This window comes from Varroa destructor, unplaced genomic scaffold (genome assembly GCF_002443255.2).
Source record: "Varroa destructor unplaced genomic scaffold, Vdes_3.0 BEIS01000003.1, whole genome shotgun sequence".
NCBI lineage: Eukaryota > Metazoa > Arthropoda > Arachnida > Mesostigmata > Varroidae > Varroa > Varroa destructor.
The window spans coordinates 13,770,284-13,798,249 of record NW_019211456.1 but is presented as its reverse complement, the minus strand read 5'-3'; the positions used below and the strand labels follow the sequence as shown (position 1 = coordinate 13,798,249).

Sequence of the window (27,966 nt, the reverse complement as noted above, 5' to 3'; positions counted from 1 at the left end):
AACAGTTCTTGTGCGTATTTTTTTTTTTTTTTTCAAAAAATCGGTTATACCTAGAACGTTGAGTTACCAAACTAACACACTATTAGGTCATAAGAGCCCTTATCTTATGCTTTCATTTCAATGTCAGTAAATTATATTTAGCTGAAAGCGTTTTCCTTCTCGGATCGAGCATGTCATCCAGACCTTCCAGCGTCCGTCGATTAGTAACAAAGCCTGTCAAAAAGCGATGGTTGGATGCTGGGCTGCTTCAAAATTGAACGACAAAGCAAAACGCTTTCAACATATATTTAATAATTAGACGCAGTACGGTAATAAACAGTTTATTTAGAGGGTGACTAAACATTTATGTTTAAGTCTTTTAATCTAATCAATATGATTAATGTGGACAGAAAGGGTTACTAGGTATCTTTGATTCCTAACTTTGTCCCTAAATTAGAGGTCGGTTTTAGATCGGACAGGCTTGCAAATCAATATAACCTTAACGCTATAATTCGAACGTCATCATTTACAGAAACCTACCTGCAGGTCTCCTTGAACCGAATGGACGAAATAATAATCATGGAAGTACTAATTTATTATTCGATTAACTTCCAATTTTCGTCCATTCGGTTAAAGGAAACCTGCAGGTAAGTTTCTGTAAATGATGAAGTTAATCGAATACACAAAAAATAAATTAATACTCCTATGATTATTATTATTATGGCAATATCCATTCAGTATTGCAGGATATGTATATAAAGGGTAACTGTAATTTTTTGAAACAGGAAATGAGAATTAATCTTTTGATTTTTTGATAATTATTAACTTTCTGTCAAGATACACGCATATAGTTCTGCTTCTTTCTCGGCCGGCATCCTGCCCCGTGTGCCGCTTCACTTTGAAACCTCTTTGAACGCCTATACGGATGCTGTTAAATGTGCCCGTGCGAACTGAAAGCCACGCAGCCTCGTACCCTCGATGACCATTATCAAATGCCAGTGTAAATCGAGATTGTTTTCGTCATACAGTCTACATCAACATTTTTAGATGAAGCTCTATAATAGATATGCGAACAACGTCTTTAGTAAATTGGTTACATTACACGCACATCGCGTGTTTCGTTCATTTTGAACTAGGAAGCCGTTAAGACGATGCGAAAAGGATCACAATATACGAATATGGCATGTAAGAATCCACTGTTCTTGTTGCAAAATCAAAACTCTACAGAATCAACTTTAATTTGAAAAATTGTTGAGCCGCACTCGATGAAAATTATGCCAAACAAAAATAGCTTTACTAAAAGAACCAGAAATATCTGTAGGAAGAAAAATGCTAGAGGAATGCCGCTCGTTCTAGATTCAAATTCCGGTTAGGACGAGAACGTTTTTTAAGGTCTCTTTGGGATCGGAAATTGCCACGGCGTTCATCGATAATTTGGAAGAAAAATGCAAAGCATTTGTTTTACATGACATGTGTGCGCAAGAGCACAGATTATAGCTGACGACCTTCCGAAGATATTGTTTTTACAAGATATCGGCTCCTTCGCGTCGTTTAGATAAGTGCGTCCCAAGATAATCATTTACAAGCATTTTTGCAATATTCTCTTATATATTGGTCCTGTGTACTGTTCAGTTGCGGGTAATTTTCTGTCAGGACGCCTGGAAGTTCTACAGAGAAGGAGATATGACAACTTTCTTGATTTCTCGCAAATTGTCTAGTATTATTATTATTACTAGGTATTTTAATACATCTTCTTATAGCCTGGGCGGTAAAAACGCGGCTAATGTGAAGTTACATCAACGCTAATAAGCACAGCTATTTGCTGCCGTGATGTCGGTTTTTGGCAGTTGAAACGTCAACTTTTTCGTAAAAAATCGCTTTAACGAGATTGCGATTCGCATGTAGGATCGTTTTAAGCTCAAAGGCTCCGTGCTGAGAAATACAGTCAATTCAACGAAGCACTCCTTTGGAAATAATGCATTATAGGTAATCAGGGTTCAGTACTTGATCTGCGTTTGTGCTTGCTGGTACCCGCATGGATCATAGCTTAGTTAATAAAAACACAAGAAGATGTCTTCGAAAACAATCCAAGGTATATTCGCTGTTGCTGATGTATTTGTGTGTTTATTACGGGTTTTTACAATTAATTTTCGAATTAATACGAATACTCTATGAAGATCATGCGCTAGCTAAGAGTTCAATGAATTCAAATAATCATTATTCAATGTAAAATGGCTAAGTACTAGATAATGTTAACGAAAAATGAAACACCGTATGGTATCGTAAACATATATGCTTGCTACCTATGCGTTATGAAATGAGCTTTTTCGTCCTACCTAAGCTGCTTTGGCGTTCACTTTGAATCCAAGGTACTGTCCTCTACTATTTGCTTGCCATTGGTCTTCTAAGTATTGTCACGCTTTACGGAAAATATGTATCGTTCATTCGTTATCCGGTGAACGGTATGGCCTGTACGTATCACGGAAGTGCGTGGGATGGTTAAGTCGCATTTCAGGAACTCTTTCCTTGTGTTGCACGCCCTTGTGGTCTGCTTGTTATTGTTATCTTTTTGTCTTTTGTGTTTGAAGCTTTTATCGTGTATATTCGACCCTTTTTATTTACTTACTGAATGCACTAGTAGCATACATTGGTGTGCATACTAGTGCGAGTCGATGTAGTTGCCAATACATCATATCTGGGCTGCGCTTGTATGTACTTCATACATTTTGCACAGTAACGGGGGTGATCTCGGCCGCTGTCCTATCAGGCAACACATTGGCGCTCACGATTAGTTCGTAGTGAACTAAACTAGATGAAAAAACAAAAACGGTTCCCGTTTCACTAGCAAGTTATAAGACATAGCTTTAGTCAACAAGTACGTATGCGTGTCCAAAGGTATACATTATTGACGCGTAAACAATTTTATTTTTAGTTAGTATATAACATTATGGCGTGTTCGTGTATACATTCGTAACCATTTCTGCCAATTATACCATTTGTCTAACACAGTTTTCAGTCGGTCACTATCTTGGTCAATTTTAAATGATCTTGAAGCATCTTAGAAATAATCTTCATAGACATAAGATATACTTAAGAAAAAGTCAGTTGCAGCCATATTTTTGAAACTGCCTTCCGAGGATTTCTAAAAAAACTGCATTCCATGGTAATCAAAAATTCTAAGATTTTCTGCATTTTAATTAGCTTTTGATTTTGAGAGCCAATTAGATGTTTTGTTCTTTTGAGAAACGCAGACCTTCGTATGCATTCATAAAGAACATGTACATTAATATCAGTATGAATGTTTTAGCATCAATTTTAAGCTTATGTGTATGTTCATCAAACGGAATGGATATTGGGAAGATACTTCATCGCACTTTATGGGCTTTCTTTAAAAAATTGCCTTCTCATCTTGATAAGAGCCGCTTCTAGCTATCTATCCGTTGTAGGGATAATCATGCTCAAATGCATGCAGCATTATAGGATAAGTAAATAAAGAACGTCTTTGACAAACCGCTTTTCTTGTATCGTGTGTTGAATAACGTCACGTGTGTGCACGATGATTGGTCTTTCGGTTTTGATAAGTTTTTCTGTAGCGTTATTTTTCTCTAAGAGGTCGACTACATCAATGGAAACACTATCCCTCGTGTAAAAGCCTATGTCAGATGATGTCAAACAATTCAATTTTAAGAATGCAGTCGATTGGAATGACGTCCTAATTAATCACTAAACGATCTCACAGTAAAAAGTATATTTGCTTCACAGCGTTGGTCGATGACGTAATGTTAGTGTAGGTCGGCGTCCAGTTGAAACGATGAAGAGGACGGCGGTGCGAATCTGTCGTAAAAGTCATGCTGTGGGTCTGGGTCAATGAGATGATCCATTTCGTGGTCGTCTTCCTGAAGTGACTTTGCCGCTAGTGAAGTCGACGTGACACATGTTGCCTCAAGATGCTTGTTGAGATAGCTTTTTAACGCGAACCGTCGTTGACAGCGGTCGCATTTGAAAAACTTTAGCCCCGAGTGCGTTTGCATATGTGCTCGCAGGTTCGAACGGTCTGCGAATGCCTTTCCACAGTGCGCACAGCCAAAAGGTTTCTCTCCTAAATGGAACAACGAAACAATAAACAGATAGCAGTTATACAACAATACATTGATAAAAGGTATTTCATAGATACAATAATATAAAGACTTCATGCTTGTGTATAACCTAGGGGAAAAAAGGTCATATAAGGGAACTATATGACAGCGACACAATCCTAGACTAGGTCTCAGATAAATGCATAGAGAAACAGCTATTTCGTATTCATTTTAATAGATAAGCTATCAATAGGCCGACTATTAATATACTAGTGATAGTTTTGCTTTTAACTATTACCAGCTCATTGATAGTTAAGAGTGCCTTAAATTATGCAAGTAAAGAGGGAGAAGCTTCACCAAGCTTTGCCAAATCTTACCAGGCTTATGCCAAGGTGTATTGAAAAAGCCTCTAGTTCCTTGATGTGCTTCAAAGAAAACAATCGAAAGACGTAAGACTTATGACACTGAAATGTTATATGCTTTATTATGTGTCTTTTGCATGTGACTAAATATTAGCAGTGTCAATACTTCCATTCAAAACTTATGCATTCAGAATGACAGATTACAGTTATATGCGGGATACGTTATTAGAGTCCTCTCTGCAGGACGGTCGCGCGATTTGAAGGACAGGCGCATGTTTAGGACCTACCTGTGTGTGATCGCATATGGCCTTGCAAAAGCCACTGTCGGGAAAAGGCTTTCCCGCAAACATCGCATTTGTGACTCAACTTATGAGTGAGTAGGTGCATTGACAGAGCGGGCATCGATACATACACCTAATAACATGCCAAAACAATGTAGAAAAACAGTACTTGTAGCTTAATCCAGTGCCTTAATAATACGAAATTGAATACCCTTCGAAGCGATGGAGAATTACAGTCATGAAACGGGCTAGACAAATATAATGTAGCGTAGAGTTTCCCTGGGAAACTTCACTCTAGGTTTACATATGTAGAAAAGATTCCCAATGAAAAAATTAAAACATCGATGTAATTATACGGAAATTTCTAGATAAAATATATATAAACACGTTATAAAATGTTTCTTGCCTCTACCTGAGGAATTATTGTCTGGCGATCTTGAACACTTTGGGTGCTGGTGCGGCTGTTGTTCAATTTTTGCTTCTAATAAAGTGTCTATCAATGAGCCAGTAGAATCCCCATGGGCCTCACTACTGTAGATTATCTTTCCACATGGTAATCTTTTGTGAAGCACATTCTACGTGGTTTAAATTACGCAATAGAGAAAGCATGCTTGAATAAACGTAAACGTCTCAAACTCTGTATATTATACAATTCAGTCACCGCTCAGACATTTGCTGTAGACCTTTATTTATACCATTTTTTTAAAGATCGGGTAACAGATCAAAGTACTCATTTGATACAATTACATGTAAATCTCCAGTCGGACTAACTTTATAACAGTAATATTCATCTGAAAAACGCCTTTGAAACCTCTTTTGGTGTATAAGACCGTCCATTTTTAGAGATCTACCATAAAAACGGCGCCTTTCAGCATCTTTTGAAAAGGCCTTCAGGTGAAGGCAACATCAGAGCAAATGTGTCATCCATTTTGCGTGCAATGCTGATGGGTGTTCGTTAGGTAAGGACGGAATGTGGGCAAAGACGTTTCAACAGCTCATATCCATATTCAACTTGCTCCCAGTCCTGGTGCTTACGTTTTCCAACTAGATGCACGTTAGATATACGTCTCTATCCTAGCGCCCAACGCCCCCACATCAAGCCAATGCTGACTGCTGCGTTTAAGGAACGAAGGCCAGAGCTGGACAAGTTCCTCTATTATTGCCGCTACGTTGCTGGCATTTGCGGCTCGTTGAGGTGCTAGAGATGGTTTTCAACTGCTGCTCGAACGGATGAACTGACCCATGAACCAATGAAATAGACACAGGCGACGACCACAACAATAAGCGAAAACGAGCACTATGTGAAGAGGAGATTGAGCCATGCTCCGTTCACCTTCGGTCGGAGATGAGCACCGACGTAGCAATGTTAGTCAAAAAATCTTTGGTCTGAGCACCCTCAGCGGACTAAAACCCTGTTTGTATTCGAGACCTACTCGTACGGCACTCGGCATAACAACCGTCCCGAGGTCGGTTAACACTGAGCATCAAGTAGAGAGTTCTCCTAGCTTGCACCCTTACCCACTTCGTCTTAGGTAAGTTCCCTGGGGAAACTTGATGTTGAGGTGGCGATGCTAAAACGACGGCTATTCAAAATGCACTCTTACTGTCCGAAAAAAGTCCATCTAAGCAACAGAGTAAAAGACCATGACCCCATTGTCTTCCATGTACGCTGTGTGGCTATGCTTCTACCTCTTGGAACCCATGCGGCTGACAGCATTGTGCGTAGAGTTACGTGGGAGATCCGTAATGGAGGAGATACGTTAAAGTAAAATTGAAAAATGCAAGACTTCATAAAGGAAAACAATTTTAGAGGCGGTTGAAATCAAATTTATTAGATTATTACTTCTACTGGCTCGTTCCTAGCAAATTAGTGACTTTCTGACAAGATATTAGCGAAGGACAGGGGATTTGTTGCGATATTTATGGAAGTTGCAGTTTATAAAGCATACATTCAATAATGACGAGTCGGATTCTGACCGTAGCACAATCAGTTATGAGTGTACACCATTCAGTGATGCACTCCTCGTAATGGAGGAAATTTAAGTTAAGAGGACACGCGAAATAAAAACCTAGGCTACAAGTATATTATGTGTAGTAACTAAATATGTAAATATATTATGTCTAGTAAATAAATACAGATTCATATTAGCGTGTAGGCGCAAGAACGTACTCTTTTGGAATATACTGCTTAAAACAATTCTATGAACGGCTCGTAGTACGTATCTACTTACATGGGATGCCATAACTCAGGTCAATTCAAGCATGCTCATTTCGTCGAAGTCTCTTCAAAACATGTGTACGGTATGTTTTATTAAGCGTTGCGAACTAAGTTAATCAACTTCGCAACTGTCACAGCTGTGACAAATAGGGAAACGTTTTGGTCTTCATTTTTTAACTCGGATAATTAGAGTGCTCGGTTGGAAAATATGCAGTTACATGTACAGAATTGACCATTAAAGCTGAATCGGCGTACTCGCTGCATGTTCTAAAACAGGTCAATATTGTAAACTGGTAAAGATTTTTCTTAACACAAACGACTCGACGACTAACTCGAGCACCTAATCTTTATGTCCATATACTTGTATATCAATAATAGATTAATTCCCTAATACTATTAATAATGTGACATGGTTCCATAAGAAACATATATATATATATATGCGTATGTGTGTGTGTGTGTTTATATATATACCTTTCCACAGGTGGGGCATCTCTTAGCCAGTTGCGAGTCTGGACTCCGATGTGTCTGTTTATGTCGTGAGAGGTTGGATGATGTAGCGTAGTGTCTACCACACTCTGAGCACGGGTAGCGCGAAGGACCTGAGGAATTGCTAAGCGCTTGACCCGACGGAACCACGGGGGCCACCCCCAAAATAGCCTCTGCCGAACATGACTTCAATTTCGGGGGCTGTTTGCGTGAAGGTACAATCAACAAAGCGTCGTTAATATCTACCCCCGTGGTACTACATAACGTTGCTCTTCTATCAGACATTCCAGTTCCACTGTAGTAGGTTGATTCAGCTCAGGTAGGTCACCCTGTCAACTAACGTGCCTAGAGATGTTAACGGCTAAGTTGGGGTCAATAAAATCATAAGTGTCTGTCGCATAGTCAGATATAAATAATTGTTCCTCCAATACCTCAAAGTGAATCTAACCGTTCCATGTATGTCTCAGTACCAAAATAATAACAATAACAACAACAACAACGAACCGATGCTTACCTTCTTCTTGGAGCGGCCATCCGATATAAAAAACGCGTCATAGGTATAACATACAGTGACAGATGGCTGGCGGCTATGGCGGCCTCTATCAACACCTGCAGTACCGTTCTGCCTCGTACTGAGGTCAATCGCCTCGCCCGCTGGGGTGTTAACTAATGGTAACGTCCTGTTGGGTCTGAACGGAATGTCAAAGGCTGGATTGAAAATTTTCGGAGCCACCGTCGGACACTGGAAATTAGGCATATCTATGACAGTAGGCGGGGTGTATCGATCAACTTCTCGTGGCGCAGCAACACCATGATAAGAAGGCGAAGGAGAAAATTCTAAGCGAGGCGACGTCGATGGCGTACTTGCTAATGTAATGGGGGGTGGAGTTAACGTAGGTCTTAGCTGTGGGGTTACCGGATTGCCATCGTGGGAGGGTGAGCTTGACCTTGGCATTGGGGTAAATGTTACCGCTGTCGAATTAGAGAACTCTAGCGGAAGCGCTTGGGATGTAGCGTAAGTATGTATAGTAGAAACGCCTACGCAAGATGTTGGTGGCGTTAGGCAAAGTTCGAGAGAGCGCGGAGATTGTTCCCCCAGAGACCTACGATCCGGTAGGCCGTTTTCTGTTCGATGAAAATCATTGCTGTTGTAATGGTCTGTCGTAATACAATCTGTAATATCAATCAAATACTTTATTAGTTTCTGAACTAGATCTTCGTTCTTGGTTATGTGGGAGATCGTTTTGGTCCCTGCCTCGGCTCATATTGAGAACTATAAGCATTATCTCTTTAATGATCTTTGAGCCAATCGCAGATTCCGGTCGGAACGAATCGAATAACCGTGAACGATTTACTGTAAAACCAATTAAAACGAATCTATTTCAGTTCACCCTACAATAAGTTACGTTAAATAGACCGTAACTAGTGCTTGCTCAACATTGTTCAAGTGATTTACATTAAAGTTTATCTGTTTTGACAATAACATTTAACTAGTTTGTTCGTGGGCGTCATTTGGTGTTGGGCAGCAAAAGTGCGAAGTATTTTTCTGCTCAACACCTTGGCAGCTGATCGGGCCGGTCAGTGAACGATAGACGATAGAAGATCCTAGGTAGTTAAGTGCGCAAAGCATGCAGCGTCGGAGAAGGTGTCTAGCTTTCATTTTCTTGATCCAACGCCGCATCTCAACTTGATCCAAGTCGGAAATGCACCACTCGAAGGGGCATTGCAACAGTCGGCTTAAACACTTTTTCCGTTCCGGCCAGAGCTGCCGTGTTTCAGGCTGCTCGCCTTCTTCACTTGCCTTAGCATATCATTGCTGTCATATTCGCCTCCCGTTTTCTACCTTTCCTCAAACGGCCTCCCATTAACAAGTAGGCGAAGCAGGCAGGGACGAAGGGAGAACTCGAGAGGTGAAACGATGGACAAGGGCTATGAGACTGCTTCGATGAGTAACCATCTCCTGATATTTTCGCGACGATCGAGTAATCTGCCGGCGCGTCTGCACCGTTGCATCGTGACCAGCTACAAGACCCATAGTGGGCATCTCTGAAGCGCTGACTGCGTCGGCTCCCTCTCGCCACTACCAGTTCGAGGCCGAAACAGCAACTACAGCTTCGTCGTTGTCCGCTGGCCCCTGCTTGCAGTCTGTGCCCACCCCTTCACGTCCGCCGCCGCTAAACATCGCCCGCTCGCTAGATCGTCTTCGTATAAGCGGGTGCTTCTCGACAGCAGGAGCTCCCGTTCGTTTCTCCTGCTCTCCTTTCGTTCCTTGCCGTTCCGCCAGCGCAACTGAAACTACCAGCCACTGTCGCTGCTTATTGGTGAGAAGGAAACGGGGATTTCCGTTTTGGCTGTCTGCCGCTTCTTTTACCTTGCAGTAGTAAGCGTTGAGTTGCCCCATTTCTCCTATCACTGTTTGATGGTCTTGTGGAAACGAGGGGATCCGAACGGGAAATATGGTGGGTATAAAAGCATCGGGTGGGGGTATAGGCTGCAGACAGGGTTGAGTCTGCAGGGCTGAGCATGGGCAGCTGCTACTGCTGTATTGCTACTGCTGTTGGAAATCGGCTGAAGCGGTTGAAGAAGGAATCTGCAGTGGCTTCTTACTCGTCGTCATCGTGTTCATCGTTGCCGCCGCCGCCGCTGCCGCCGTCCATGTTCATGCCGACCGCAACTGCGCAAGATCCTTCGGGCCCCTGCTACGTTTGCGTCACTCGTTGATAACGAGTAAAAACCTAAGATCACCATCGTTTCGGCTTTAGTCTCATCGTCATGATCAATGTCGGCACCATAGAATTATAGCGAGCAGAAAACGAGAAGCAGCGTCCAGCGTGTCCAGCACAGGTACTTTCGCTCGAAGGTGACGTCCAACGATAAGAAAAAATATCAACGGGGACGGCAACGGCGTTAGCAGTGCTGGTAGCAACGACGACGAAAACGACGACAAGACGAGCTGGCTGGTTGTCCTTCGTTGGCACTAGACCCAAGAGGATACGGGTCAGAAGGTGTTTCATTACGACGGCTCGCTCGGCTATCTGCTGTGCATACCAATGCGAACCTTATTAGCTCGTCTCTACGAGATAGCCCCTGCCAGTAGCTAGCTTGCTAGCAACCGAGCGAATAGCTTGGTCGTTTTTTTAGGATCTCGAGAACCGTGGCCAGAAAGCGAACGTCCTTTCGTCACTACCCCCATTTCCCTGAACCCACTTTCCTACTCTTTTTCATTCTTTGCTATCGGTCCTAAGCAAGGCTAAAAATCAGCGCGCGTAGCAGGCTCAACATGTGCCGAAAATGTTAAGTGAACGGGGGACTTATAGGGCAATTGATACCAAAGTCACAAAACCTATTCTGTGATGTTTCAAGCTGGTTCAGTATTTAGTGTGTCGTTTTACGTTAAGTACGTCGAATTGCAATACAAACTGTTATTGACATAGAGATATTGGACAACAGCCTTTTTCGGCAGAAAAACTACGTTCATTAGTTTTTGGGCGAAATTAGCAGATAAGAAGCCCATTTTAAGGACAGATGTCTCGTCAAAGGAGTATTTTGACCTTTTACATTTAAAAAATACGAACGTAGCTAAATTTTACTATTCCGAAACGTTACATATTGATGTAGGTTAGGTCCATTAGGTGGTTGGCGTGTTTTTGAAGAACCTGCTCAGGAAATGTATACTTCTTACTACAGTTACGTTTAAGTATTCATTTAAAATTATAATAATAATATAAAAATAAGATTTAAAATCTTTACTATAGCTTTCTGCCGCTGAAAATAGGCACTACATGATCTAACTGTGATGCTATTTCTACAGAGAAACGTCCAAGTTGATGGCGTTATTAGTAACATATTACCCATTTCATAGTCAAGATAGTTTCGTCTCATCGATAGCAGATGCAGCAAAAACCAATACTAATAGTGTAGCAGGCTTCACACTGTTGATCCTGATAGCGAAATCATTTATGGGCAGCCTTCATGACGCATATGAAACAGAAGCAAGCCTATATGCCAGAGAAACGTGAAATAGAGTTTTCGCTTAATTGGCCATTTTGCATATTTCTTGCGTTCTTCGTGCCATGCATGCGATACAATACAAATTGAAGAGGGGTAATTTTTTCAAATTCACCCCTTCGAATCATTACACGTGATGCGCTAAAGTGGTCTTATGTCTAAAAATATAATCACGTGTATTGCAAAGCAACAGAGCTATTCGATTGTCATTCTGCCAGATAATAGCTAACCGAGAGACTTATTCCCGTGACCGTCTATACGTAACCTGTCATAATACTAACTATTAAATTAATTCATGATCGTTCACCGAGGAACTCTATGTACGCAGTGCCTTCGCTCCTTCGATCACTTTTGGTGTTCAAAGTATTGCATAGAAAAGTATAACTATGGCCGCCTACTTGGAGTTATGTATTATATGTCAAGTATGGTAACCACTTAAAGCTTTTGTACCGATTTCTCTGGCTGTTTTTTTTTTCCTCTAAACCTCCGTTTTTTCCACAGGGTATAAGTATGGAGACATGTACGTCCACATGCATACAGGTCTCTATATGCGTGAATATGATATCAGTGTCTGGTAAAACAAGAGAACATGGACAGTTCCCATAGTGAACTGGACGTAGTACAGATTCATGTTGGGTGCTCTTTAAAGTAAGGTAGCGAGGTAAGGCACAACAGGGGTCAAACATCGAGCTTCCTCCCGCCTTTTCGCTTGCCGCCATCTCTGTCAAAGCCGCCTGAATCCCCCAAAAACTGTTCCAGTTGTGTTTCGACGAGGCTTCGATGTGCTCCGTTAGCTCGTGCACACTGGCGAGCCCGCTACGGGCCCGTGATTCTTGGCGTCGCTTGATAGCGTTTTCGATAGTGGAGAGCGGCAGGTTTCGTCGGTTCGGTGGCCGCCGGGAGCAATGAAATCCCGTTGACGGGCGTTTCGTATAGAAGGTCGGCGGCTAGGCAGAGAGAGTCAGAGACAAAAGAGAAGGGCAGAAGGGCTGACAGCTAAAGGGGGAAAGTGACCACGGGAGAAAGGCGACATCGGGACGACATCGTGCTTTACCCCGAAAGAGAGCGTCGTCGGCGCGCTGACGTTTTATGGAGGCGTCGCTTGTTGGATTAGAGTTAGGCTCGGGCTGACGCTCAGCTTGAAAAGCAGATGTCTGCCTACAGGGAGCCCTGTTCGAACGCTTGACGGTGGAACTGACGCCTGTTGCCTGGCGGAGTCACGGACGTTACGGGCCACAGAGCAGCTGGGGACAACAGCTCATACGATGGCGGGCCTGACCAGACGTGTGACGCTACGCCAAACTTCACAAATGGGTTTTCCCCTGATTGCTGCATGGCGAATATAACGATTTTATCATTGTATCTAATATGCACCTACACATAGACATGCAAAAGGTCTAGATTTCACAGTTACACACCACAGCAAATCTATAATCTGCATTTCACCACTGGGCGCACCCTCCAAAATAAATCTCTGTCCTATAAATACATGCATAGCGTGTCATTATTGTGATGTAGATGTCTGTTTGTATGTAGTCATAAATACGGTAGGTGGTTAACTACTTAGACAGACATATAGGGGTGAGTATATTAACGCGTTAGGTACTAATAAAAGTGAACTCCTTTTATAACGTGAGGTAGCATAGTTACACGTTTTTCTAACTTCTGTAGTTAACACTGTATGCACGAGGTTGGTAATTAAACGTTAAGCGAATAGGATCGATAGCCCTTTGCCACTTACAATGTCCTGTAGAGAACAAAAATGTCCAACCCCGAAAGGTAATGAACGTTTGGTGTGAAAGATCAGTTTTTTTTCTCCACTTTATATGACTCTGTATAGGTCGCCATAGAACGCTGAGCATCATAGTGCAAAAGCGAGTAGTTCCAATTACGAGTTGCGATCGGAAGTAGTAGCGGTGCAGGCCGTAACGGCCGTACCTTACGTAAATGTCGAACTTCTCCTGTGTCCCTAATGTCCACCTTTGAGATCGCTGTGCACGATTTCACTATTCAGTTAGCGCCGGGAAGACTAACGATTAAACTGACGCGTCAATTCATTGTACTGTACCCGAAGCAAAAAATTCTTTCGTTGTTGGTGTCGTCAATTGTTGAACGGTTCAGCTCCCTCTCCCCCCCCCCCTTTCGATCAGACCGCTTCGCCGTGGATTACTCGATATTCAAAGAGCGGCGTTTCCCAATGAGGGACGACGACGAGCCCACAGCGAGTTGAGAAAAAGACTGCGGCATTGCAAAGAACAGCAGAAAAAAGAGCACGATTCAACAAAGGGCAAAGGGTTGAAAGTGGGAAAAATTGATCATTTTCTTTTGTTGCATTCCTTCATTCCGAGGCGTAAAAGGGCTGTGTTACGTCCTTTCTGTCTGTTTTGTCTTAGTCCACTCGACCCCGAACAATTTTCCCCTTGGATCTAGTACTCCAGTAGTAAGCCATAGATCTTGATACAGTTTGATCCTATTCTAGTTAGCCAGCCAGTAGCGGTCGTGATGTAATGAGTCGATATAGTGCTATGCCACGCACGCGAAATGTCCTTCAAACGACCAACTGTGAAGCGAGATGTTCACCGGGTGGTTCGTCAGGGAACACACAAAACGATGCGAACTCGATTAAGAGCAACAGTCTCTGTCGTTTCCATTGTTACGTAGCTCCCCCAATGCGTAAGGCTGAAGAACAGTTATTGATCAAAGATATACACAGATTAAAGCCCGGTCGTTTCAATCGAAGCATAGCAATACGAAGCAATAGTCATATTATCCAACCCAAGTCTTTGTTGCATTTTTCAGTTCATCAAATCCCAGCCGCCTGTCAAGTTAGCAGACTAAAAATAATCCACGTTTCGAATTATATATACGCCAAAAGTGAGTTTGCAATTGTTCTGTATAGCACAGGGGGCATGAGCACGTTACTCCAAGGTAATGATCCCCTCTACCCTAATCTTCAATTCCAATTTTCGTATTCTACTTACATGTGTAGCATACTCTTAGCGTTAGGTGGGTATTGCGTGGCCAGTCGAGCTTTTATTATCGCGTAAACTAAAAGATATCGTTTCACTTGTTATATAGAAATTTACCTAGCAGTTCTGTTTGCCTTTCTTGATTTTATGTTCATGTTGTAGGTTTTACGTAATTCTAACGCGTGGCAAATTCGGCAAGGCCCTGCAGAGTTCAAGAGTTTCCGGAGTGTCAGCTTATCAGCACTTCAGATTATTAGCTAACCTTTATGGCATTTCGTGACCCGTATAAACGTGTCACGTTTAAAACAACACATTGATGATCTGGAATTAGTATGTATTGCTTGTGCAAGTTACCTACTAAGAACGATACGTAGTATAATTATCAGAGTAAGCTCCCATATGGACTGACTAATGGAAAAATGATTTTACCTACGTCAGATGACCCTTTGAATAAATTTTCCTTTGGATGGCTGAAAGCTGGGAATCGAATCGGTGCAACACTTTTCCACTGAACCGCCCGTGTAACGGCGGCGATGGGCTGGCTTACAAGTGAAAACTTCCCATCTATGATTCCTTGCCTACGTAGGACAGAACGCACAATTCAGTGCTAACTCAGACGTCAACAATCGCGCGGGACAGACTGCCAAAGAAGGCATCGCTCCATTCCGGGTTCCATTGGCCTTGCCTGTTTGGGCTTTTCGAATTTCGAGCGCGGACGTTCTTATTTGGAGATACATAGACCAGACAGCTCTACAGGCCACTCAAAATCATTTGCTACTTAACAACCTGAAAGGCGAAGTATCGGTAAACTAATTTTAATCAGAAAGAAGACATTATTTCCGAGTGTTATTCAGATCAATCAATGGATTGCCTGATAGACCTTATCGGCTATCCATAACTAAACTTAAACAAACTGTACTGAAAAAAAATAAAGCCTTATGGTCCTTTAAAGCGTACTGTTTGGATACACTGTCGACAATATTATTTCATTTATCTGCTGTCTGTTCAGTTCCAGTATAACGTCCCTGCTCTCCATACGTGCTACAAAATCAAACGTCACTATGTGTCCAAGTTCCTTGTTCATTGATTATCGAAAAATTAAAAGTTAAACGTGCATTTCACGCAGTATAGTAGCTGGCTAAGCGGAAACCCCGGCACGCGTGATCTTGTTGCTTGTTGTTTGTTGTTACAGCCATATTCAGAGCGTGCTGCCGAGAGATACGTTGTTCGGCTGAACGTGTATGTCGTTATGTCATATATCGCAAAGGATTGTTGCAGAAGCGAAGCCTTTAGTAGATAACGGGTTAGAGCATTTTGAATGGAATCAGTCGACTGAATAGGAACAGTGTTGGAAGGGTTCAAAGCTGCCCCCTAGCATCGAGGAAAACTGAGGTGGCCAAAAGCATCTGTCGACAGCAGCTAACTTTAACGCGGAATGTATAAACCGTTGAGCGACACGCGTTCTTTAACTTGTCCACAAACGGCTCGTAAAGTACAACAAGTTATTGGCACTGCCCAGTTACCAACGCACGTGGGTACGTAGATATAATAACAACTTCCTTTACTCACACATATTGTTGACATTGCGATCCCTTGTCTCTTTTCGATAGACATAGATGTACATATAAGTAATATGAAAAGGTCACCTATCGAGTTCATGGGGTACCGTATCATTCACCCAAGTGTTGTCGTTTAATTAACATGAGCAGATTTTGAGCAATATTAAGAATGGAAATATGTATAGCTCAGCTATAATGGCATACTAATCTCGTAACCCGTTTGCCTACTGGACTATTGGACACCTAGCGGTCTAGGTTTATTTTTATAAAGCTGATGTTACGAAAAAAGCGTCTTGTTAACCAGCGTGGTTCGATTGGATTAGTCCAACTCCGTTTGGCATCATATAACGTATTTGGACGGCTAACGTTGTACTATACCAAGTTAGGTTGTATAGGGATCCATGTTGCTATAATCATTAGATGGCCCTGAGAAACGTATCCACAAATTCTCCGATTCGCTAAACTATCCTACTGCTACGTAGATAAAGATTCTTCTTTGTCTGGCCTCACAAGCAGTGTTACTTAGTAAAGCATTCGCGATTTACCCGTCAATAAGCCACGATTCTGCTAGATTTCTGCAAATGTTGCTCTCTTCCACTGTATTTCCCCCAAATTGGGCCAATACGATGCACAGGTCGACTGCGCATACTATTCGACGACATCGCAGTGACTTCAGACTGCTAGTTAGGGCACGAACAAATCGGCACAAGGATAGGTAGACAACGAGGCGAACGGTTAAAACTGGCAAATCGATCGAAGAGTGGCGGGTAATCGTAGTCGAAGGCGTAGACAATGGCAGCTGCAGGGGTCACAGTGCTGAAAACGTCGTACGCTTAGGCGACATGTTGGAATCGAAGCAACGCGTCAGTCGTGTATTGCTTGTTCAAATGTCTGAATTGGGCGAAAGGGCTGGAGCAGGCAGGTCGTATCAAGTCACTATGCAATTCAAACGTGTTTCTTGTTCGCCTACTACAACTAGAGGAGAAGCCAAAACACACAAACTATCTCGAACACGTGATACGCTGTCTCCACTATGCACAAGACCCATCCTCGAAAGACTATCCAAGGAACCCTTCGGCATTTCCTCTTCTCGATGGCCTCACGTAGTCTCTACGGGCGAAATCTCACGCCAGCCCAACGGCAAGCTAGTGGTAGAGCGACAGCTGGTGCCAGGCGCTATTCCTGTTTTACGTATGTCTTGCTATATCAACTTGGTCGTATCAACAAATGATTTACCCCAACCAAGTCGCTTTTCTACATGTTAAGGTAACAAGGGGTATGCGTCTATTTCGTCGAATATTATAGCTAGTAAACATTGAGCAGACGCTTAGATATAATAATAACTTAAACAAATGTTTCATCGATCATTAGCAACTACGTTTTACTACGTAACACTAGTTACGGAATATACTTCTATACTATGTTTCGAGCGTTTTCATACTTACTCGAAAATATCTATTGGATATTTTCAATCATCAACAGGTGTTTTTTTGTTATCTACGGGGTGTTTCAATGTCGAAATGGTGGCATAATCGTTCGTTTTACATGTTTACCGAGTAACTGAACTGTCTGCCGATTGCAGCCGGAGAAAGAAACCATAAATTCTTCATAATATTATGATTAATTAATTAAAAAGGCGGGGCCATTTTTATTTTACCCTCAATGTTGACTTTCGGAAAATGTGAAATCACTGTGTTATGTAGTATTTTACAATTACTGCAAATTGGGTTGTGGCATGATCATGCGCTGACTACCCATAATATTTTAGCTGAAAAAAACTATCCAATCAAGTTTTTTATGCCACTTATAGCTAACAATATTTAGAAGCGCTCTGATTTCTGAAACAACCATTTGTCGGTTTCGTCATTGCAATATGTAACTTAGTGAATATCGGACATTTACACCAAAAATAGGTTATAGCTTGAAACCAACAACAGGCACAGTTTGCCATCGTGTTGTCTCGTTCGTGCTGACCCTTTGTATCCGTGTTGCGGCCGCTTTTTCACGCTGTACTTAGTCGGGCAGTTCCAGTTGCTTTCTTTCAAAGGCGGCTGCCAGGGCCTTTAGTAGCCATGACGGACGACACCATCCAGGGCAAATCTCGATTGTTCATACGTGTGTGACTATAGCTGCGGCAATTTGGGGGATAGAAACGTCAGGGGATGACAGCCTGCGCCGAGTGTACGAAGGCAGATAGTGATGTCGACGTTAGTCCCGACGACTCGGTCGGGCTAAACCGTGACAACGATTTTTCATAGTTTGCTTCGATGTTCTCGAGCGGTGCTTTCTGCGGTGATGATCTTTGTCGGCCGACTGAACGCCCTCCTGGCAGGCTGGTCAACTGTGCTGCCATGTTGTGCGAAGTACTCGACTCCACAGGTCCGTATCGAAGCTGATAGCTTCGAGGGGTAAATTATGTACGAAGATGAATCAACCAGAAGCAGCTGACAGTCCGCATGGATGGTTTTAGCTGTCACTGGATCGACTGAGGACTATGCAACTGCACGAGTACCTTTCTCAGCCCTCTCTACTGGCATGTGTGGATCTGCGTACGAGTAAGGGTAACTTGTATGTCTGTGTATCTGATTCCTTCTATAGATAGCTGCTGCTGCTGCTGCTGTCGCCGCCGCCGCTACTGCTTCAGGTCCTCGTTTTGTTGCTTCCGAAATCATTTCAATGAGAAAAAAATGGCCAACTGGCCAGTCTATCGACCTCTTGCGTCACTTAGCGAAGTATGGCGGACCTAACAGCGTACTGCATTTAGTTCTAAAATAATCCCGGATCCATAAGCATTTAGAAAAGGGTTTACTGCAGAAGAGAACGAAAAAGAAAGAACCATTAGCAACTACTCGAACAAGATCGAAACAGCGGAAAATGGCTGTACACGTTCGATCCCTATTAATAGCCTAACCGCTTTAGGTACATGTTAGTTGGTAAGTATTTGAAAGAGCGCGACGCGGCCTTTCGTGGAGGGTAGACGGACAGCAGAGAAGCAATTATTAGATAAATCGAGATTATACCTCTGGATAAGCTTGTGGTATCTTTGTTGAAATAGTTAGTCCTCTTTGCCTTCGTTATCAACAATACGCGAAGGTTTCAAATGTTGTGCTGTATTTGTTATAGCATTAGGACATCTCGCGTTATAATCTGTACACTAACGCGAAGCTGAAAGCCAGTTTTTTTTTGTTAAGGACCGCTAGTAACGACCTAAAAAAAAAGGTCGTTTTAGCCAAACTTTCTAGTTTGTCACAACGTGTGTTCAATAGAATGACAATCTCCTTCTTGGCGAGAGGAATACCAGAACTGTAATTGGTTATAGGATGCAGGTGCAATTAAAGTGACAATACATGGTCATTAATTTTGATTTATAGGTCACACACGCCGCATGTTCGAGGCGGAGATATTTACGGGTCTCAACGACTGTAGGACAACTTAAACTGAGGGTATTTTTAACCCTTCATAAAACGATAGGACCGCTTTGTACGGTGCAGTTACACGAAAATACTCAATCGTTGATATACTCACACGCGTACATATATGGCTATATGAATTCAATGCTAATTACATATGGGCACAGTTACATAAAGCATGATATGCCTTTAAATAAAAAACGTCACCGGTTCACGTGCGGCACCACACAGCGCTGCTGCCAGCATTGTAGTTACGGCTGCGCATCTATTAATAATTGAACGTCGTACAGGTTAAAGCGAACAGGCTGGTAAAAACAACACAAATTCTAGCCATCCGTAACCCATGCGCGAAATGTGCGTTGGATAGTAAGAGATCGCTCTACCAACCCATGATCGCGGTTGTGGGCGTCCCATACCCCAGCCCTTGCCTTCAGCTCGGCGTTGGTTAACAGACGAAACCGAGAATCGCGCCAATGCCCATTATCCCATTAAGTGTTTCCTCGACCGAAGCTGAACGAGCTTTCTCCGGGCATGCCCAGGTCTAGTCAGGTGCCGCAAGCAAGCCTGGGTCAGCGAAATCGGGATCCATACAGTCATTTTCACAGATCACATATTTACAGCCATTTGCCGCCGCGTCAAGGCACTCTGACGGATATACACACTCTAGCACGACGTCAGGGCCTAGAATCGTTCGAGGCTGGCTATTGTAGTCATTTGCAATTTCACTTCAATGAACAGCCGAAGCCGAGCTACGGCAGAACAGCCATGGCAACACAAAGACCGTTACGGACGCTACCCCTAATAACGATGCGATTGGACAACTATCATTGGAGTACGGATAACTCTTGGAAGTTGATACATTGGAGCTTCATTCCCATGATAAATGGAAAAACATATGCAGGTATTGCATGGATGACTATCTGTACACGACGCCTCTACAGACTCGTCTCAAGCAAATACAACGGCATACACAGATACAAAACGATGTTTTTTGAGGTAGAAATATTGAATAAAGATGTTACGGTGCGGCGGGATGTGCGGCGTATTCTGCCGCGATAACGCGATCAAAAAAAGCCGAAAACGTAATTAAAGTTGTAGACGATTATAACGAATTTGTGACAAAGTAACTTCAGTGCTCAGTCTAACCTAGACTTCTTTGTCAATTGCTGCAGCTTTTCGTAAATTTGAATTAGTAACGGTGCCTGTTTTAGAGCTAGGAAGGTATTTTACTGCTGTTTTAGCCATGAATAGGGCGTTCCTTGTATGCTAATACTATAACCAGATCGAGTAAAGTTTTTGCTCAGTTTTCCACGCAAAAGCTAAAGCACCCTATTTTTTTTCGTTAACATAAGGTGAAAGAAAATATTTTGTTCCCGGTCCAATAGTGCAAACAGAGAATCCTATGTCCTAACGATCTACATCCGCATTTAATTCAAAGCTCTATGTATTTCACCTGTTCAGGTTATATCGAAGAGTCAGAACCTTCATTTCGTACAAGCATTGCTGACGATACGGCAACTTTACGACGAGTCAAGTGTTATTTTGCCGTAACCCAGCTTGAAATCTTTCATGGCACATGCGGTCACTTCGTTATCGTTTTCTTTAGACGAAGTAGATGCTTTTCTACATCTTCGTTCGTATCCTCCACCGACGAGTCCAACTCCCCTCAACATTACCGAGTGCGATCATCTTCGACACGAACAAAGTTTCCTCGAAACGGACCGAATAACGGAAATGGTTTGATGGCTTGATTCCTTCTCTTTGCCTGTATGTTTCCTCAGCTTTGCAGTCACCAGCACATACCAACGAAAGAAAGCCTATATTACAATCATTTCAATAACGACGCTGACCATAGCAGACGTATGTGAACTCATCATTGTCATCATTGTAATGTCCTATATCAGTATTTCAACAGCTGTGGGCCACCAGTGTACTCAAGATATTCAAGCCAAGCACAGAAAGGCGTGTAGGACGATCAAAGAAGCTAGAATGGCGTAGATATGCCACAAAAGTTCTGAATCAAATAGTAATAGAAATGCCGATTTAGACCACCCACAGGTAACTCGTAGCCTTTGTTGCAACTTCAAATCGGTTCTCTGGCCACCACCGCAAGCACTACCTCGCTTGTTCTCACACTTGAGAACTGTCTCGCGTTCTTGAAGATACCATTTACCAACAAATTGACATAGTTGAAATGAACACCACGCTTAACATAAGCTTAACAGGTAGTAGTTTTTCTTATAAAGGGTTGCCTTTTTAAAAGGTAACTGGTTAAATGCCTTTTTTGTCCTTAGCCGCCTTCCTTTCTCACTTTGGAGTCTTTCGGACTCTACTACTACTACTACAGTATGGTATTAAGATGCGCGCAATTTTGTAGCCACTCAACCACTGCATGTCCCTCCCGGCATTGTCGAGGTATGGAAGCCTTTTTGTTACAGAGAAAACATGTTTTCTTTCTAAAGTAAATCTTTATTGAGCTAATTTTCCGGATCATGACCGTTATTCTGGACGTGCAGACAGATAGTTTCCTATGAAAAATATATCCGGAAACACCTTCTGCGCCTTCGTTTGATTTGAGCACACGACCTCTAAACAGACTTACGGTACCAGCTTCACTATTGTCTCACCTGTCACCTAAAACAGTTTAATTTTCCCCTATGATATAGACTGCATTGACTGTGAACAAAAAAAATATGTGGTGTCTAGTTTTGCGCTCTCTGTTAAATATGCCCTTACGTTGTTGATAACAGAGTTCAGTGAATGTCTGTTTGCAGGTGGAAAGCTGCTTTGTGCCTTGAGTTACGGTCCTGACATACAAATTGAACTTGGTTCGATTTCTATCCAACGTTTTCGAGGAACGATAAAGGAGAGAAGTCTGCCTTTCAGTCTTGCCTTTGTGTACACTGGCAGAGCACAGTACACATCTTGAACAAGGAAGGAAGTTGGGGGCGTCTTCCAGGCAGGACACTTTACCTGCAAAATGATCCTTTCTCTCTGCTTTCCTCGTTCGTTTGCCGTGCGTGCTTCACAGTTTTCTACTTCTCAGTCATTGGGAGCAGGTCAGGGTACTGTAGGCCCTCGTGGTCAGCATATGCCCTGCACGTTCCCTGATCTGAGAAGACGAATAAGATGTCGTTGGATCATGCGATTTTTGTATATTGTCAATGCAGATAGTTTATTAGCATTTGCCTGCATTAACGATTTCTTCAAACTTAAGGCTTCGTGAGAGTCAGCTCAGCATGTTGGTAGCGGGCCCAAGTCCGCACAGGAGATTCGCCGTTGGGCTATTCGATTGTTTTTGCACAGTTGTAGTTTTTTGTGGGTTTGCAAATTTGCGAGAGGTCGTTGAAGGGATGAACTGTAAGGAGATAGCAAGAAACAGGCTTTTGTTGCTATAGTTGGGGACGCAGTGTAGAAAGCGCTGCTTCTTGAGGATCGTTTCTTTAAGCAGGAATGGTACGCTCTGGGGGCAATTCTATACAGAAGTATAGCGAATACACTTATATATGTTATCTTTTACTAGAGAACAGACACACACGCTGTACAAATCAAGTGTGTATCATTTAAGAGAGTGATACAATTTCTCTCTCTCTCTCTCTCTCTCTCTCTCTCTATATATATATATATATATATATATATATATATATATATATATATATATATACGTATTTGTGTTTTGGAATGTGTGCGGTTGGCAATATAGTTTATGGAATATTGGTTGTCGTTAACTTTTTTGCAGTTTCTTTATTTTTGACAAATTGATGAGTTAGGAGTCGAAATAAATGATAAAATCCTTATTATTAAATAACTTCTTTTATTAACATAATTGCGTAGTGTGTGTCTTTGGCAATAATATATTTTTCTTTTGATGACAGAATAGTCGATGAAACTACCCAGTACTCGTAGGTTGTCTTTAACCATGCTGCTATTTTCTTTGCTTTATGATACTATTCGTTTCCCAAAAAAACGGGAGCGCGTTTTATTGCTTCGAATCATATCGATAACTATATATCAGTAATATAATCAACTGTGGTTCAAGTAGAATAATTTAGCTGACTGAGAGATCTAATGGGTATATATCATAGTAATTGCCGACGCTACTTCAATACTGCTAAAGATTAGGGTTTATGAATGTGTTGCCTGTGTGTGGCTACCAAATGCTTCAACATACCGGGTTTGTGCCCACGTCGCAAAGCCAAAGGAGACGACTACTCAGAAAAGTGCATGTGACAGCAGCAGAAGCTGGGGGGCTAGTTGGGGTAGAGCTAAAGAAAGAAGAGGTGAGACAACTAAAGAAAACAGGGGACATGGCACATTCACGTGGAAACGTCACATAGAAGGCTAAAAGGATTTGTTAATGATGACAGCTCCTCACTCGATAAGGATATGTAAATGACGAATTTCTGATCAGGGCGACCAGGGGGATTTTGGGCTTCGGTATTAGGACATCAGCGCATACAGAAGAACGTGGCAGATTTTCATCCCTAAAGTATCATTTCTTCCAACGATGAAGCAATAAGCAGCACGAAATGTCATTAGCTACGTACCGAAAGGCTGACTCCTCGCGACATATTTAAGCATATGCTAGAGATTGTCCTCAGACTTTAGCAGCCAACAACTATTGGCCTGTCGGAAGTCCGTTTCATCTTCAAGATACTCTACAGTTGTTAAATGCGCAGGCCTCACAGTGCGACTGTTTCGTGGATTCTAATCTTATCTTTACATGGATCTCAGGACGACGTCATGGGGTGTCATGTAAAAAGACTGCGCTTCTTTTTTTTTAAACCCTAAAGCCGGTTCTTAATGTGAATAGTCATGTTATCGCCTTGTACAGCTCCTGTCCTTTTTTTCACTATTTTGAATATTTCTATGAGCACAAACCTTTCATTATTCCCGCCAGAAGCAGGTATACGTTACCACTATACCGTGATCGGAACAAGGTTTTCCCAGAGATTCCACAAATTTCTAAGTATCCAGTTTATCAGATATCTGATAGACAATTAGTTTGATTCGGATGAGAATCCGGTAACTTCGCTCGTAGTTAAAAGGGCAAAATTTGAGGTCATAAAAGTCAAGAAGAGCACTAATTTATGCTAACACATGTAAAAATTTAGGCAGACACGACAGTATGATACATTCAAATCGATTCATCGTAGGATATACAAAATGCTTTTTTAGGACAATCGAACCACTTACTCTTTCCACAGTTTTAGACGCCGATGTCCAAGCTACAGAAACAGGATTACGGAATACGAGAAGTTTTTTTAATTCCTGCTTATTCGGTTATGATAAAAATCTTCTGATTTTTTTTTATCTACAATAAACCATAGATAGCTTCTGTGACATTAGGCTTAGATGCAGAAGTCCGGTCGTAAATTTTAGTACAACCTGCGGCTGGTACCGGTTAAAGCCTTTCACGTTGCTTATTTTTTTAACAGCACTAGAAATATGTTTAGCCAGTGTGATCGGTTTCATGACATGAAATCTCGCAACAGTAAGCCGTGTCGTTCAGTCTTCCCTATGGAACAAGCTATTAAAGTTAATTGAAGATACATTCAAACCCTTTATATGGACAAAGCTCACTATATATAGGTGGTGTAAAAGGGCCTTTTATCCCGCATAGACAGAAAGTCTATAGATATATCAAAAGTGATAAGGACCAGCCTTAGAGATCCAACAATCCAATTTGAATGCCTCAAACAATGTTCTCATGCGTAAACAAGTAACTTGGCCCTGTATTCAAGAGCTATAAGGTTATTAAAGAATGTGTAGGACATGTCCGTCCAAAGAATTCGAGCTAGTCTTATTAATGTGATTCCATTTTATCATTTTTCGTTACTCGAAACTACAGTTACCTTTCGTGACTGGTTCTTGCCCAGCAAAAGATCAATCTGATGCTGTGCAGTCCCAAACATTGCCTAATAGCCATCAAGAACTTGTTGCCATCAATTTTTTACTCTTTTTTTCTGTGAAGCCGATTTATGATGAAGAACTGACAATGCCCCATAATCATGTGAGTGATTTTAGTCTCTAATGGTAATTAAGCTGCATATAATCAACGAATATTGTCCTCTTCAAGTCGCCGCCAGCGGCGACTAGGACGATAATGGCAAAAGCTGACATTTAAATTAGAAGGTCAACATTGAAAAAAAAACTGCTGAAGAGAACTTACGTTGAGCTGACCGAGTCTTACCATAACTGACAGAATTTGAACAGTGCTTTAGAAAAACTCGAAAAAAGCTTTCATCGATAACTGTTTTCAGCAGTGTTTACACCCACACAATAAAGGGTTCCATGATGAGGGCAAATTTGTCGTGCTCATAAAAGCAATAAATATGCTGGCGGAAGGCTTCACGTATATTAACTTCAGGAAGGTACCGGACACACTATGTTTTCTACTTGATTAGCATTGTCCATGTGTAGCAGTTTCAGGTAAAGGTAAAATAAGATGTATGACCATTTTGGCGCATGCGAAAACGTACTGAGACAATTGCATTCAGTGTTATTTAATAAAAACTGTTTGGAAAAGAATACATCAGTACTGAACAGTTTCAATTATTGCGCGCTTTCCCGAACCTCCTATCTTACCTTGTAAAAGTGAAAAGGCCTGCAATAAGGACCTAAAAATTTTCCCTCTTAGACAATTTGCTGTCCGCATTGCTATGGGATTTTAAAGCGCTAACGTTCGTTTACTTAATTACAAGAAGCATCGGCATATATACCACAGACTGCTGAAGCTTAAAAGCTGAAATTGTCACTTAAAATAGATATTTGCTTAACTTCTTTTTTCGACTCCTGCCGATGTCCGGCTCAATGTTAGATAAAGCACTTTGTGCCGTTTGTGCTTTAAGTACTCTCAACACAGTGTAAGTAGCCTATATTCTTATCTATAAGTTTGACTTTCGATTTTAAGTCCTTATTCTCACTTCATGTCTCAATGGACTAATCTAAAGACTACTTTTTTTCTGACCTGTATTCTGCATGGGTACTTGAAGTACATACTTCTTTGTCCTTTTTTTTGGTCAAGTTCAATTGCTAAACTGAGTGAGTAATGCAAGGGTATTCTGGAGCTTGAATGGAAGCTGTGATCAAAAGAGACTCACCTCGAAGAAAACTGTTGCCGTCGCCATTGTTGCACAGTTCTGCTTCTGGTAGGCTATGTTTGTTATGGTTATTGCTATTAGTGTTATTATTGTTATTATTAAGTGCTGATTGTCTCTTTTGCTCTTCCTCCGCGGCCCTTCGAAGTTCAAGAGCGGCCGCCTTTTTTTTGAGAAGATAACAACGCGGCATCGTCTTCACAGCTGCCGTTTAGTTATGCTATCACCCACCCGCCTCCGGCGTCACTCTCAACGCCTGAGGCTCTTTTGGCTTCTCAATGTTGACTGGCTTGCATACACCTGCGTCTTGGAATTTACCACCTTGTTGACAAACAACTTCCTCCGGGCTTAATACTTTTGATTTGGCAAAACTTAACGGTATTGTGTGTGTACCACCTGCTTGATCGTAACTTGAAACTTGTTTTGTTGCTAGTTCAATAACATCCACTAGGTGAAAAGCTCTTTGAACAATAGAAACAAAAAGATGATATTATCAAGTTCTAGGCAGTGTTTGTCGACAGCACGCTGCTCGCTCGTGTTGAGATAGTCAGCTTGAGATCTTCAAAATCAGGTGGCATCCGCCTTTGTCTATGAGAAGGGAAGGACCAGTTGATTTCTCGGTGTTATACGCGTAGTTTTACCCAGCGGCATGCCGTCTCTGTGCCTGCGGGGTTCCAACCGGAGTTGTTTTAGAGCTGGCACCTCAACAAGAGATCAACAAAGTCCGTTGTGCGCCCGTTGCCTTTGAACCCGACGGGCCCTCAGCTAAGCTTGCGAGAGAGAGGGTAAGCGTAGGGGGTGGACGCGGAAGGTCCGCTATGAACGTAGCTCCGCCCCCTGGACTTCACCACGTGGCGGCCACGCTTCCTCTTTCGTGTCGAGAACACGCTGGCGGGGAGGGGGCATATGCTAAACGTACTCATGAAGGTTGCACTTGAGGTCGCTTGCCTGAAACGTATGTTTCTATAGGGAAACCAAATTGCCAGTTGAGAGAAGGGAAGGAAGTGTCAGGTACTTGATCAACTTTGAACCGGCTCAAGTTGCGTTGTTGCGGCGAACAGGAACACTGTATCACTCCGTAGATCAACTGGCTTCGAATACAGCATTTACAAAAGCCCATTGGCCTGGATAAGACATCTGACGTAAAACTATAAACCACCGGGTTCGATCCCCAGCTGAAACTCACGAGGGATGACCTTTTTAAATAATTTGAATGACCAGAACGTTTCACCATATGTCGTGGAAATCCGTAGTCCCTTCCCATTACAGACAGTATCACCTAAGAAAAGACGTTCGTTGGAATGTCTATCATATGTGCTTTTTATTTATAAGGATGTTCACAAGATGAGAATAAATGCTCAGTATAAAAAGTAAATCTTCCATTCGCACTATAATTAGGTTTATGCAGAGCTTGTCAAGCCGAAAATTTGTTCCTCATACAAATCTAGGCCTAGCCTCCCAACCTGGTCAGTTGAATCGTCAGGCAACCTCTCCAAGAGCCTGGTAAAGATCTTG

General features: G+C 42.2%; 1 protein-coding gene across 1 annotated transcript; it reads right to left on the bottom strand.

Annotated features, from left to right (window-relative positions):
* Positions 1–27,161, bottom strand: LOC111247442 (uncharacterized). The gene is made up of 5 exons (XM_086983071.1): positions 26,455–27,161; positions 7,920–8,578; positions 7,391–7,606; positions 4,705–4,831; positions 1–4,078 (listed from the first exon to the last, which is right to left on the bottom strand). Exons 1-5 carry the CDS (start codon positions 26,642–26,644, stop codon positions 3,762–3,764), a joined length of 1,509 nt encoding a protein of 502 aa, XP_086839197.1. The 5' UTR covers positions 26,645–27,161; the 3' UTR covers positions 1–3,761.
* Between the last annotated feature and the right edge of the window lie 805 nt (positions 27,162–27,966).